The sequence below is a fragment of the Crotalus tigris genome, unplaced genomic scaffold (genome assembly GCF_016545835.1).
Source record: "Crotalus tigris isolate CLP2741 ecotype Arizona unplaced genomic scaffold, ASM1654583v1 scf7180000017863.408763, whole genome shotgun sequence".
In the NCBI taxonomy this organism is placed as follows: Eukaryota; Metazoa; Chordata; class Lepidosauria; order Squamata; family Viperidae; genus Crotalus; species Crotalus tigris.
Window position 1 is genome coordinate 158,498 of NW_024096684.1, and position 15,232 is coordinate 173,729.

The window sequence follows — 15,232 nt, forward strand, 5'->3', positions numbered from 1 at the left end:
TCTCTGCAATTGGTTTACTGTTTGCGGAAATGCTTAAGTAACCAGAAACAAGAGAAGCTGTTCATTTCTGAATTTAAAACTTTCTTCAAATATTTTTCATTTTAAAAAGGCTTCCCCAACTTCAGTGAAAAATTTCATTTTGAGCATCATTTTGGTCATGCTAGTGAAGTTCTAAGAATTAAGAGCTTCATGACGGGCACTATGGCATATGGTGAAGACCAAGATTACAAACGAAAGCTTTAAGAGCTACCAGGAGATGGGAGACAAATACTTTTCTAAAGTCCCCATGCCAAAAATCTGGTGCAATGTAGAAAATGATTATCTTCCTGTTCCAATTTTGTCTGAACCTAATAGTAGCTTCTCAAAAACTATGTTCTCAAGCAGAAAACATTTAAAGACCACCAGAATTGGGACACAGAGGTATTATTTTAGTAGGAGCCCCTTTCTCAGCTTAGAGCTGTAGTTTTGAGCAATACATTTGCAATTCAGTATTTTAACTTCTAATATATAGAAAGACCTATTCTTGGGATTATAATAGACAGCAATGTAAAACGACGGGGGGGGGAGCAAATTCCGTACTGGATTTTTTTAGGAAACAAACGGAATATCAAATAGTTACTGTAAGAATTACTGTATGATGCCTCTGCTTTTGAAATGATATCTTTAGTTTTGGTCACGTGGAAAATATAATCTTTCAAAAGATGAAGAAACGGCAACTCAGATGGTCTTAAGTTTGAAGTAGTTTTCCTAGGAAGAAAGGCTAAAGCAAACTAAGTAAAAAGGACTCCGGGTTTGACCAGCAAGTGTTCGGTGTCATCCAAGAGCACTGCAGAAGGTGAACCACGCTTCTCAAAATACAACACGACGCCGAAAGCTCCATTTGAAGAATTGGAGTGTAATTACTTGGAATTGTTGAAAAAACTGTCAGTAAGTGCCAGACTTGCTGTCTGCAAGATTCATTATAATATGTTTAAGCAGCAAAGATACTTGAATTCTATTGGCTGCCGCCTATTGCTGAATGTATAAATAAAGCTGGAGCGGTAGTTAACCAGGCTTCTGTTTAAATCTGCAATAAAGAGTTGATTGTTCACCTGCTGCCTCGTCGTGCACCAAACATAACACGGAGTTTAATTATTTCATAGCGAAACCTGAATGAAGAAAGCGCTGCGTTCCACTACTGGCACCCCGGAACTCAGCCACCAATGGCCGAGGAAGAAACGGGCTTAGCTCCGCCTCCCGTTCCTAACCACTCATGTTGCCCTTGACCGGCAAACTGAAGGCGACGGAGAGTCCCTCATGTAGCGATACGTCAGGCTATCGCAACCGACCAATAAGAACCCATCCGATCCCTGCCTGCAACCAACAGAAACGCGGCTTAAGAACCGGCGTGGTCCGTGCTTTACGGCAAGCCTCTTTCCTTCCCGGCCCTTGAACAAGTCAATTGAAGGGGGGGGAGGGAGAAGGAAGAACCGGCGCCTAGCAACGATGGGGTTGCTATGGAAACGCGGGCGCTATCGTAAGGCAGGGCCCGGCCCGGTCGTGAAAAGGAGGCTCGGTCCCGGCCGCGGAGAAGGTTGTCATTGTGAGCCACATCTGCGGTGCCCGTGAGAGCTCCGGCTGCCTTCTCTGGCCGTTCGCCATGGCGGCGGCCCTGGCCCGCAAAGCCGCGGACTATGTGCGCAGCAAGGAGTTCAGGGATTATCTCATGAGGTAAGGGAGATGACGGTTCGTTCACTTTTGGCTCGGTTTGCTGCTCTGCACCGCTTCCTCCTCCGCCTCCTTTGCGGGGCCTTGTCGTCCGTGCCCCGAAGCTGGAAGACCCTCTGGGGTGTTTCGGGTGCAGCGCTCCCCCGGCTTTACCATCTAACGCTCTAGCCCTGGGATTTATTTCAGCCGACCTTGGCGGGGCGTTTTGAAACGGTCAAGGTCAGCTGCCCCCCCCCCCCCCGAGCTAGGCTTCCGATCCAATACCTGTTGAATTGAAGTGTTAATTCCGTGCCTGCCTTGAAGCTGCCGGAAACCCCGATGACCTCTTAAAAGACTAGTGTGAGCCTCCTGGAGTCGCTGTGTGGCTGTGTAGGCGGCCATAGAAGTCCTGTAAAAAATGAAATCGGTCTCCGGCATGGACTGGGATGAAAATGAAGGCAAGGACATAGCAGAAGAAAGATCCCGGGAGGGCATGTTTGTGTCCCAGATACGCACAAGTGGGGAAAGGGCTTGAGGGTCCCGTATTTGGGTGCTCGCAATGACTTTGGAAAAGACCCTGATGTTGGGAAAGATGGAAGGCAATAGGAGAAGGGGATGGCAGAGGGTGAGATTGGTTAGATGGTGTCCAAGGTCCCTTCCAACTTGATGATGATGAACGTGATTTTGGGCAGACTCCTGGAGACAGTGGAGGACAAGGGAGCCTGGTGTGCTGTGGACCATGGGATCGCAGAGAGTCGGACATGACTTAATGACTGAACAATAATGGCAAGCTACATAGCTCCTCTTGCAGAGAATTAGGGGTGCTCAAGCTGGTAACAGTGAGATAAGCCAAAAGGGATTATTATAATTGTAATTCTCAGGAAGCAAAATTTGGATTCAGCACACGCAAGACCTTCTCGTTGAAATAATTGACCTGCCCTCTTATATGAAAAGCCAGGAGCACAAGCCAGCACCTTGGTGCATAGGTTGTCCTTTTTAAAATGTGCTTATTAATGCTTTCCAATTGGGAAATGCTCTCAAGGGATTTCTAAAATAGAAAAGCAAAGCTAACAGTTTAGGTGAAAAGAATGTCTCTCTCCAGTAATACATGAAAATTGTTTTGATGATGAGATTGAGGGAATGTAGGAACTGTTTGAAGGACAAGACTCCTGCTCTTTTCAGTAATTTGATAGAAGGATGGCAAGGTGATGCCAGATGCATCTGCTAAATGCTGTATTAAGGCTGTATAATTGTTTGGATTAAATATTTTGTTAAAAGCTGGGATATGCTTCTGAATAAACTTGCACTGTGTTATGTTGGGATTTGTTGTTATTCATCTGTTACTATTTATATATTTTTCAGGACCTGACAGCTTCTATTTTGAGAATAAGACATTTACGTAAATCTGTTTTTGTTTTCCATACCAATTGATTTTTATCCACAAAAATAACATGCCTTACTGAAAAAATATAATTATTTTTATTTCAGAATTATAGGTATTATCGTGGAGTAGATTCACTGTATGAATACTTTTGCTTATGTACAGAAAGTTAACCATCTATCTAATACTGGGTTTGTTGAAAAGTCATATATAAATTATTGCTAACTTGAAGAAACATAAGTTAATTACTAACAGGAAACGTGCAACTTGCCCTTGATGTTATTTCAGGAATTAAAAATAAGCTTTCTAAATAGGCAGAATGCTAAATAATACCAAATTATTAATTTACAAACACCAAATCTTTCAAGTGCCTCTCAAATAATAGGCCATGACAGTGACATATAATCCCTGTCAAATAATGAGGGTGTCACTTTTTGATTGTGAAGGGGAATTAAGATTTTTGGAAAGCCATTTTAATTTGTCACATTTCTGTTAAAAGTCATTAACAAGCAATATCCATTTCATGAAATTAGTAAGCATGTGAAATTCCTTTCAAAGTTTTTCTTAGATGATGGTTATATTAAATGAAGGAGCAGTAGTGCAAATACGTTATATTAAACCTTGCAACAGCATTAGGATAAGCTTTCAATCTAAGATCAAGTGTAATATGCAGGTGCAATAAAGTAACTGATAATTACATTTTGCAATAAGTGTAAACTAAACAACATTTAGGTCAGTGGCACTTTCTCAAAGGTAAATAGGAATAGTATTGCATCAGTCTAAGAATGTTCCTGGTGGATCTGTCTCAGACTTTGAGATGTTCATTAGGAGATTGAGCAAATCTAAAGTGAAGAAACCTTGCAATACTTGCATGACCACTAAATTATTGTTTTGAAAAAGAAAGGCACTTAACATAGAGCACCATATGTTCTTAACTAAAATAAACTTACAGTTTTAAAAGCTGCATATTGATGTTGCTTTGTTTATTGTGAGAGAAATATATGTAATTGAAATGGCAATACATTATAGCTAAAAAAATTCCATATTAAAATTTTGCTCTATTAGCTGTGATATAAATATATTTCAAGCATGTATAGGTAAGATTTTGAAGGAAAATGTTGATGTCCATGTGGATAATTATGCATAAGTGCCATTTAAAAAATATTCTGTTATTAAAATACTGCCAGTATTATGTAACAGAATTTTTATTTCAACTTTTGTTCTACATATGAGAGTTTTATGTTTTGATACATCTTAAAATATTAAAAAAACAAGTTACAAATTTACTTTATTACATATGAAGGTTAAAATCTGTGTGACACTTTATTCTAGTACATTGATAATAGTTTAAGGATGGAATCCGACAGTATCTTGTATAGGTAGGAAAGTATTCCAGCTTCAGCAAGGGAGCCCTGCCAAATTTCCATGGCTTTTGTATCTAGGTGCAATCCTCAGAACTTATTAAGAGCCTTTGCAAAGAATCCATTAACCTTTAGAAGCGATTTGGAGCATATATTAGTATTGTAGAAAAGTGAAACCTATATAAACCATAACAGGACACTTTTAGCAGTTAATACTAGACATCTATTGCATAAACATAACATGGGAATCTTTGATTATTTACTTTTTTTAACATTACTTGTACAAGTTGTTTTGCCAATATAATTCTTTCAGCACTGGTATCGTATGATCCGTGTCATCAATTTGCAGGTTACATTTTTCCCAATTTTTCTTTTATTTTTTTTCAGGGCACAACTAATGGACTTTTGTTCAAGGTCCTGGCTAATGATTTTCACACATTTATGGGACCCACTATATTTATATCATGCAATATAAATAGTATGCATGCAATATCCCCATCCTACCAGGCCCCAAAATTCATAATATTGAAAAGCAGAGATGAATAATCATTTTTAATTGGTAAATCAAATATGTGTGAGTGTTAACCATTTTTAAAGACAATAAAGGCACAGATACTGGTACTATATTTCTAAATTATATCAACATTATGGAATGTTGGTAAATTAAAAGTATTTAATATTTCTGTAGTTCTCACTCTTATTTATTTTAGTTAAATTATTTTAGTAATCTAGAGATACAGAGAACATAATTTGTATTATGTGATTGGTGGATTTAGAAATTAATTTAAAAAATAAGTTCAGAGAAGTATCATCTAAAATTTCTATGCTTTTTCTTTCAGCATCCACTCAACCTACTAAGTCAGTTTAGTTACAATTATGTACTATAACTCTGATATATAGGCCCTACAGCTTAGGACCTGGATATATAACAGCACTTTCGTATGTACTTATCTGCCAATTAAGATTAGTGAAAATATCCTTAAAGAAGTATATTTATCAGAGGTACACAGATCTGGATGGTAAAAATCTCTTACGTTTATATAGACATTTGCCTAAAACTGGTGATGTCAGTCGGATCTACTGTTGTCCTTTGTTTTAGAGTTAACATGGTATAATTTTGTCATTGTTAACAGTTTTAAATGAATTGTACTCTACTTTTAATTGTTTTAGTAATAAAGTAGTCTAGATACATACAAATAAAAACAAATATTTATATATGGAATTCTATTTCATGGAAGCTATTGCCTTTTTTTTCTCTTTCACATCTCCTGTTAAATGATGAACCATTATGACTGCACATCAAACAGTACGGTAAGGTATTATTTTTGCTTCCTTTCAACCACCTGTAATTGTGCCAGTCATAGTATTCTTTAAGTTCAAATGTAGCTTTCCCCAGAATAAATTCCTTTCGTTTATAGTACAACAGAATTATTTCCAATTAATAGATATCGTAGAAAGTGACCAGATAAAACTTAAATTTTTGACAGAAGTCTTCCCCAGCCATTTTTTTGTGGAAAAAAAAGAGAAAATTCTATATGATTACTCCTTTCATAGTACCTCATTTAAAAGTGATAGTGAATATAATTAACTCATTAGTCTAATTGATGACAAAGTAATTTGCTATTATGTAGATTATAAACCTGTAAAAATGTATTCAGTAAAGTTCCTTCAGGTTAGTCTGTACATGTTTGTACCTGCTTTCCTGGATCAAGAGAAGTTAGTATATTAGAACACAAATGCTAAATTGACCCACTTTCTGTCAGGAGGTTAAATGTAGTTCTAATCAAACAAGGGAATTCAGAGTTATACCTATAGCCAATCAGTCATATTACAGGAGCACATGTGTATTTATGCCATTTATTTACATAATAACACTATTCCAAGATTCCAGGATACTCCGTTGAACATTTTGAATACCTAGTCCTCCAAGAAAAACAGCTAGAAAAAAAGTTATAGGAAAGCAAATGTCTCCATTACAGAATTGAACTTCAACACTTGACAACAAAGAACATCTCCTAGACACTGAGGCTATGGTAGCCAAACCATGTTTACTCTTGGCTACTTAGCCAGTGGAGAAGAAGGTAGTAATGCCATGAAGGCTTTCCAGTTCTCTTCTGGTATAATGGTTTATGGGATGTTTGGTACTTGTGCGTTTCTTTGGAATTGCAAGGGCTGTAGCAGTGATATTATATATGTGTTTTAGATTAAACATGTGTCCTTATCCCCTGCTTCCAAATGGGACTGCATTGATCAGAGGCAACAATTATCTAGTTCTGTTTTTTTTTTAAATCTGATTTAAAATATTTTTGAACTGACAAAAGGTAAAATTCCTTTTCTTATTGTGTGCCTTTATTATAGCACTTCTGGGGACCTGTTGCCAACTGGGGACTTCCCATTGCTGCATTCAGTGATATGAAGAAATCACCAGAAATCATAAGTGGCCGAATGACATTTGGCAAGTGGTGAAATTAACTTCAGTTTTAAACAGTAGTTTTTAAATTGCTAACAAATACTTAGAGGTGCAGAATTTGCAGTGTTTATTGATTGATTAGTCTTATCAAAGAAAATAAAGGTAAAATACAAGATTTGTTTCCAGGATAAAATAGATAAAAAGAAAATATAATACTAATAAATTCTTAGCTAAATTGCGTTGGCTATAAATTTAGCATTTCTGCTAACAATGCATACATTAGAGACCAGGAAGAAATACCATAATTTGCAATTTAGATCCCAATGGGCTGTTCTTTCAAGTAAGGATTTCAAATATCTAAACTCAAAACATATTCAAGTTGACAATCAAAAAAAATGTGAGCAATATTTTTATTAGCTTGGGCCCTGCACATACATATCCTCTCATGATATGGCCAATGATAGCAGTGCCCATATTTGGCCATGGAATCCAACAGTTCAAAATTTGCTCTAGAATAGGTTCTTAGGAATTGCTTCAAACTCATTTAAAGGTATTTTTTTTGTTTTGTTTTGAAAGTATTCTTATTCTTAGCCAACCAATTTAAAGATCTATTTTTGCCAAGAACTTCATGTCTATTTGGGTACTAACATCTCGGACTCCCTGTTTACTTTGCCTTGGTTTTATTGATATTTAGAGAATTAAGATCACAGTAGATGATGATGATGACAAAGTTAGAAGGGACTTTGGAGGTCATCTAGTCCAACCCCCTGCTCAGGCAGGAAACCCTATACCATTTCAGACAAATGGCTATCCAGTTTCTTCTTAAAAACCTCCAGTGTTGGCGCATTTACCGCTTCTAGAGGCAGGTTGTTCCACTGGTTAATTTTTCTAACTGTCAGGAAGTTTCTCCTTAGTTCTAGGTTGTTTCTCTCTTTGGTTAGTTTCCACCCATTGCTCCTTGTCCTGCCTTCAGGTGCCTTGGAGAATAACTTGACTCCTTCTTCTTTGTGGCAATCCCTGAGATATTGGAACACTGCTATCATGTCCCCCCTCGTCCTTCTCTTCATTAAACTAGACAGACCCAATTCCAGCAACCGTTCCTTATATGCTTTAGCCTCCAGTCCCCTAATCATCTTTGTTGCTCTTCTCTGTACTCTTTCTAGAGTCTCAACATCTTTTTTACATCGTGGTGACCAAAACTGGATGCAGTATTCCAAGTGTGGCCTTACCAAGGCATTGAAGAGTGGTATTAATACTTCACGTGATCTTGATTCTATCTCTCTGTTAATGCAGCCCAACACTGAGTTGGCTTTTTTGGCAGCTGCAGCACACTGCTGGCTCATATTTAAGTGATTGTCCACTAGGACTCCAAGATCCCTCTCACAGTTACTACTATTGAGCAAGGTACCCTCTAGTCTATACTATACCTGTACATTTGGTTTTTCTTGCCTAAATGTAGACCTTTACTTTTTTCACCAGTGAGTTTCATTTTGTTAGATAGCGCCCAGTGTTCAAGTCTGTCCAGGTCTTTCTGTATCTTAAGCCTGTCTTCTGGATGTTGGCTATTCCTGCTAGCTTGGTGTCATCTGCAAATTTGATGAGTTCCCCATCTATCCCCTCGTCCAGATCGTTGATGAAGATGTTGAAGAGCATTGGGCCCAGAACAGAGCCTGGGGCACCCCACTACACACTTCCCTCCATGTAGATGCGGTTCTATTGAGGACCACATGCTGAATACAGCCGGTCAGCCAGCTACGGATCCATCTGGTGGTGATGCTGTCTAACCCACATTTTTCTATCTTCTCAAGTAATAGGTTGTGGTCTACTTTGTCAAATGCCTTACTGAAGTCCAAGTAAATTATATCCACAGCATTCCTCTGATCCACTAATTTTGTCACTTGGTCAAAGAATGCAGTAAGATTTGTCTGGCATGATCTGTTTTTGGCAAACCTGTGTTAGCTTTTAGTAATGACTTGTTTGCCTGTAGGTGTTCACTGATTCGTTGTTTGATTATCTTTTCCAGAATCTTCCCAGATATTGAGGTCAGGCTGATATGTCTGTAATTTCCTGGATCCATTTTTTTTTCCTTTCCTTTTTTGAAGATGGGAACTACATCAGCTCTTTTCCAGTCCTCTGGTAGTTCCCCAGTGCTCCAGGATCTTTGAAAAATATAGTTCAGTGGTTCTGAGATCACATCTGCCAGTTCCTTAAGAACCTTGGGGTGTAATCCATCTGTTCCTGGTGATTTGAACTTGTCTAGGTTGGACAGGTGTTCATTTACCATTTTCTTGTCTATCTTAACTTGTATCTCTATTTTGTTTTTTATGGCACTATCTTTGATAGGTTGGTCTGTTTTTTCCCTTTGTGTAAAGACAGATGCGAAAAATGAGTTAAATAGTTCTGCTTTCTCCTCTGGTCTGTTTTTTCCCTTTGTGTAAAGACAGATGCGAAAAATGAGTTAAATAGTTCTGCTTTCTCCCTGTTGCTTGTCACCTTCTTGCCACTTTCACCCACTAATGCACCAATCGTTTCCTTCACTTCTTTTCTTGTTTTTACATGTTGAAAGAACCTTTTTTTGTTGTTGTTATTTTTGACTTTGGTTGCAAGCCTTAGTTCATTTTGAGCCTTAGCTTTCCTCACTTCGTCTTTGTAGGCTCGGTCTATTTGCTGATATTCTGACTTAGTTATGTGTCCCTCTTTCCACTTTCTATACTTGTCCTTTTTATCTTTCAATTGATCAGAGAGTTCTTTATGCAGCCATGCTGGTTTCTTTTGAGAGCTGTTATTTTTCCTCTTTGTTGGTATTGTACTAGACTGGGCCGTTACTATCTCACTTTTCAAAATTTCCCAAGCCTTTTGAGTTGTTTTCCCTTGGAGGATTCTCATCCATGGAATCCTTCCCAAACCCTCTCTAAGTTTATTGAAATTAGCTCTCTTGAAGTCCAAGACTCTAGTTGGACTGTGTTCTATTGCTTGTGCTTCCATAATGTTGAATTCCAATATTGCATGATCACTTCCTCCCAAGGTTCCTATGGCTTCAACACCTTCTATCATTTCATGTCTGTTAGTGAGGAGTAGATCCAAAATGGCTAATCCCCTAGTTCCCTTCTCTACTTTTTGAGAGACAAAGTTGTCTGCTAGATTTGTCAGGAATCTGTTTGATCTTCCACTTGGTGCAGAGTTTGTTTCCCAGTTGATATCAGGGTAGTTAAAGTCCCCATTACTATTGTGATGTGCTTCCTACATACCTTAGTTAGCTGACTAGCAAAAAGTTCATCTATTTCCTCTGTTTGGTCGGGTGGCCCATAGCATACACCTATGGCAATGTTGTTTTTTCCCCCTTTTATATTGACCCATATGCATTCAGGACAGTTTTCATCATTGTTGTGCTCTATTTCTGTAGAGATGAAGTTATTTCTTATATAGAGAGCAACTCCACCTCCTCTTTTATTTGGTCTGTTTCTTTTAAATAATTTAAATCCCTCTAGCTGTATGTTCCATTGGTGGGTTTCGTCCCACCATGTTTCCGTTATGGCAACAATATCATATCTGCCCTCATTAACCTGAATTTCTAGTTCACCCTGTTTGCTGTTCACATTCTGTGCATTTGTGTATAGACATTTGAGTCCTTTATGACCGACCCTGTGTTTACTTCCTACATAACCTGTGTGGTGCCTGAGTTCCCCTAATGTCTTACCACCTATTTGGTTAGTGCACTTTGTGTGGCACTCACTACTAAGAGCTTGATTTTGCTTGACAGCAAGGTTGAAATTCTTGTCCACACACGCACATCTATGTTACATGCACTGATAGCCCTATAATTTTTAAATTGCCGGGGATAGGGATGTTCTGTATCAATTAACTCACTGTCCCCGCTGTTTAGTTTGAATATTCCTCCAGAAAATCTGTGAATTTATAGCCAAGTAACTCAGTCTCTTTCTTTGATGGATGCAAACCATCTCTTTTGTACATTTCTTCATTGGACCAGCTGCTGACATCGTGGCTAATATATATATTCAAAGCCTTCCCCTTTACTCCACTCCTTTAGCCACATATTGAATTGTGCTATACGCTGGCCTTTTCTATTTGGTCCTTATACACTGGTAAGACCTCTGAAAAAATAAGCCTACAGCCTATTCTGCTAAGTTCCTGCCCCAGGCTCTGGAAGTCATTCTGCACAGTGAGTACATCTTTTTGGGACAAACCGCTAGTGCCAAGATGTACAATAGCCTCCATATCACAGTCCTCGCTGGTATTCTTGATTATTTTACAAATACATTTCTTGTCCCTACTGGCAGTAGCACCTGGAAGACACCTGACCTCATTTGAAACTTCTGTGTCCTTTCCTAAATTTACATCCCTTATAATTGAATCACCAACCAGAAGGTGGCTTCTGGTTGGTGATATTTAGCTTTTACAACAGTCTTCTCAGACTTACTTGAGAATGCTCCATGACAACCACATTGTCAACATATAAAAGAATATTAATACTTTTATCATGGATTTTTGGCATACAAGTGTCTAATATAATTGACATAGAGGTTAAAAAGCATCAGGGTTAGAATACAACACTATCTAATATCTTATGGATAGGTATACTGTGAGGTACAGAACTGTTTGCCCCTGTACACACTTTCAAGTGGGTGTTTGAGTAGAAGCCTTAACCAGGAGTCTAGATTTAAGATAACCAATTTCTTTCACAGCATGCTTCTCTTTAAAGAATCAAGAACCACACTGAGGTCTATGAAAGCAGCGAACAGTTTATGTTAATTACTTGTTACCATGTAAAACAACACAGTTGTCTGTTGTGGAGCTTTCTGATCTAAATCCAGCTTATTTGTCCACTAAGAGATTTTTTTTTCCCATTACCCAGTTCTTTACCTCTTAAAATGTGGAGGTTACATTTGTACATCAAGGAGGCCCATTGTGAGCCTTTCATATTTTTTTGGGTGCCAGGGTGGCTTCATTTATAAAATAGTCCTCTGAGATAACACCTGTTATTATTTTAAGTTTTATTAATAATGATGTTTGTAAGATAGTAAAATATACGTAAAATGAGATTCTTTGGCTATGCAATAACACAGTACTGTACTTGCAGAACTAAAAGTGAATGTTCTAAATCTAAGAATATGAAGTCATTGAACATTAATTTTCTTTTTACAGCACTTTGCTGCTATTCTTTGACTTTTATGAGGTTTGCATATAAGGTGCAACCCAGGAACTGGTTGTTGTTTGCTTGTCACTTCACTAATGAAGTTGCACAACTTATTCAAGGAGGAAGGTTGATCAAATATAAGTGAGTATACTGTAATTATTTCTTTTACATTAACTAAAACTTTCAAATATTTTTAGATTTCTTACATGCTTTGGGCTCTAACATCTATGTCAGTGAATTAATCCTTTTCTTTTCCTTCCATTTTTATTCCTCCTGACAGTCTGAAAAAAAATAATTGAATATTTCATTCATGGAGAAAAATTTAAAAGGTGCTGCTCTTCACAGAATACAAGCAAGGAAGGACTTTGTCATCATCTCTTTTTGTTTTTTTGCATCACCACCATCATGGAAATATTCATACTAGCATTCAGTATCATTTGTTAACTTTTTAAGCTTCCCTTATACAAAGTACTGCACAGCTGTTCAAAAATTAGATTACTTTCCTGCCTTAAAATAATTTTTTAATATTTACAAAATTACTCAAATATGTACCAACTTTTCTGAAATAAAAAACCCTGCTAATTTAAGAAAAACAAGAAAAGGCATGATTAATAAAATGTGATTTTTGAAACTGAATGTTGGTTATTTTGCAGTCAGATGTACAAATGCATTGAAATTGTGATTCTGCCTCTAAGAGCATTGGAGCAAAGTAAAATATTCAAAAGCATCATTTGTTAACACTTACAAAGTCAAGATTGGTTATCAGTTCTCCATATAAGCAATTGAAAATTGATTCCTCAATTAACTTTTGTGAGGCTAATAGTTTAAATATATTACAACTGCTAAATTTTATATTTGACACTTATACTTAAAATTATTTTTACGAAGAAATAAAAAAGGCAGTGAGGTGCCAATTAATTTATGAGTGGATTCCAACAAACTCTGTCCTGATTCATTACATTAGAATACAAAATTGACACAGCTTAATTTACATGATTTGGTAAAATATATCATCTTACCTTTGTATGTAAGCATTCTGCAAATGATACATTCAGTGCCAGGATGTTTTATAAGCACACGTACCTGTGAGCAAAGTAGTTACTGTACCACATCCTATTGCGGTGTAGATAGCATCTCTCTTAAGAGTCCAATTGAACTCTTATTTATAACAAATAAAATAGTATGATTCTATTTTTGCATTCATCCGCAGATGCCATATTATTAACATAAAAAAATAAGAATGAATACTTTTGAAAGATTATTAGTTTAATTTGACCTTTTTGTTGTGATTTTTATCAACAATTGTAATGCACTATATATAGATTGTCTTATAATGTTTTACTTCAACAACTTTGGGGCAGTAAACCTTCCCTATGGGGAGAAATTACAACATAAATGTTCTAATGGCAATAAACCACTTTGAAACAATTTATAGTTTTAATGGTGTCAATTTAGAAAATGGTACTTTTTAAGGTAGAACTTCTTACAAATGAGATCTATTTTTTCTTTCTCAATACGATGTTTCAATTTTCAGGCCAACATTACAGTGAAAATAGACATGTATTTTCTTTTGTATTATTATTTACTTATGTTGATTGGGTTGTATTGGTTAATAAAAAGAGTATGGGTGTAAAAATAGTAAGCTATTACTATTTCCTAAACTTTATCAGATTTTTCAGGATAATTAAATTTTGTTCTTAATGATGGAAGAGTGCACATATTTCTCTATAAAAAGAAAAGACAGGTAATCAGAATTCTCTTCACAAAACTGAGGTTTCAAAAGTAATCAATCTATTAATTCACTATAGGCATCCTTAGATCAAATTCCCGCATATATAATAAAAAGCTTTGCATCATTAGAATAGGGCAAAAGTGCATTTTATTACTATATATATATAACTTTTATATAAAAATAACAGTTGCTACTTTTACATATTTTAAGGAAAATAACAAAACAATTGATTCTAGATACTTGACTATGGAAAAGCGAGTGATTTCTGAATTACAGAAATTTAGCTCCTGGGATGTAGTCTGGTTGTACATAAATTTTGTTGTTTTATTATATAGATAATTAAATGCACCCCCAAATATATTTATGAACTAATTCTCTATATGTTGGGAAGCACAGCAATATGTGATGGTGACTGCCTCCAGATTTTATATAGCCGTGAAATGGCCTTAATATAGAAAACTAATTTTCTGAAACAAAGCTGTTCCATGATGTGATTTTTGTTTCTTCCTATGGATGCTAATTGGTCTTAAAGAGAACACACAAAGCTACATATATATCTTCTTCCTGTATGGATAAAGTTCTTGGTACTTTGGCTGCACTTGTGGCAATATTAACAAAAATATGCTCAGACTGACCAGCTCTATCTCCCCAGTGAAGAAAGCTACACATGGAATGGGTGTGACTAAGGCTTTTCTATCTTTCTACAAAAACCTGGGAGCCAATCATGGGCAAAAAAGCTAATTGGGTGACATTTGGCCAGACATCGTCTCCCAAATTGAGGAAGAATACTTAGGCAAACGACTTTAGAAAAGTTAAGAAAACTGCAGAACCAGCAAATGCCAGGAGTCAAAAATTGATTTAAAAGCACAAAAGTAAAAATCAGAAATTATGAAATTGTTATTACCACAATCAGTGACCCATAATCTTGAAAAGTTTAAAAGACTGAGAAATGTTGATCTAGATTGTGTTGTATGTGAGCATATGATTTCATGGGTTGGTGATTAATATAAATTACGTTCCAGAATGCAATGGAATGAAAGAATCAGAGAAATGTAGGGGAAAACCATACAAAGCTCTGAATGAATGTGATGGGGGCAGGGGTGATAATATTCAGTTAGGATTCCTCAGGGGTCTTCCAACTTAGCCCTTTTATGACTTGTGGACTTCAACTCTCAGAATTCCTCAGCCAGCGTTGGAATTCTGGGAGTTGAAGTCCACAAGTCATAAAAGGGCCAAGTTGGAAGACCCCTGGGATACATGAATGGATAGGTAGAAACAAGATGAGACAATAGAGAAAACTGATTGGGACATTGAGCTGCCAGTATGAAAAGGGAATGTAAATTTTGGGTAATTTTGAAAAAAGTCTGTGTTAAATAAATGGTTTCAGGCTGTCTCTATATTTAGAAATATATATATTCATACAGAAAAGAAAAAGTGTGATTGATTTCACTGCTTATGACAGATTAGGTGAATTAGTGAACGATAAAAGTAATGCGAGGTTCTGAAT

The 15,232-nt window shown here is 36.7% G+C and overlaps 1 protein-coding gene across 1 annotated transcript; it reads left to right on the forward strand.

Annotated features, from left to right (window-relative positions):
- Positions 1-1,531: 1,531 nt before the first annotated feature.
- On the forward strand, positions 1,532-13,423 carry MPC1 (mitochondrial pyruvate carrier 1). Its single transcript, XM_039343553.1, has 5 exons — positions 1,532-1,710; positions 5,736-5,739; positions 6,787-6,883; positions 12,002-12,134; positions 12,274-13,423. The coding sequence occupies exons 1-5, from the start codon at positions 1,640-1,642 to the stop codon at positions 12,290-12,292; spliced, it is 324 nt and encodes a 107-aa protein (XP_039199487.1). The 5' UTR covers positions 1,532-1,639; the 3' UTR covers positions 12,293-13,423.
- Positions 13,424-15,232: the final 1,809 nt, after the last annotated feature.

Coding starts and splice junctions, on each gene's coding strand:
- MPC1 (XM_039343553.1), top strand. CDS start 1,640: ATGGCGGCGGCCCTGGCCCGCAAAGCCGCGGACTATGTGCGCAGCAAG. Junction 6,884..12,001: donor AAGTGGCCGAATGACATTTG/GCAAGTGGTGAA, acceptor TTCTTTTTACAG/CACTTTGCTGCTATTCTTTG.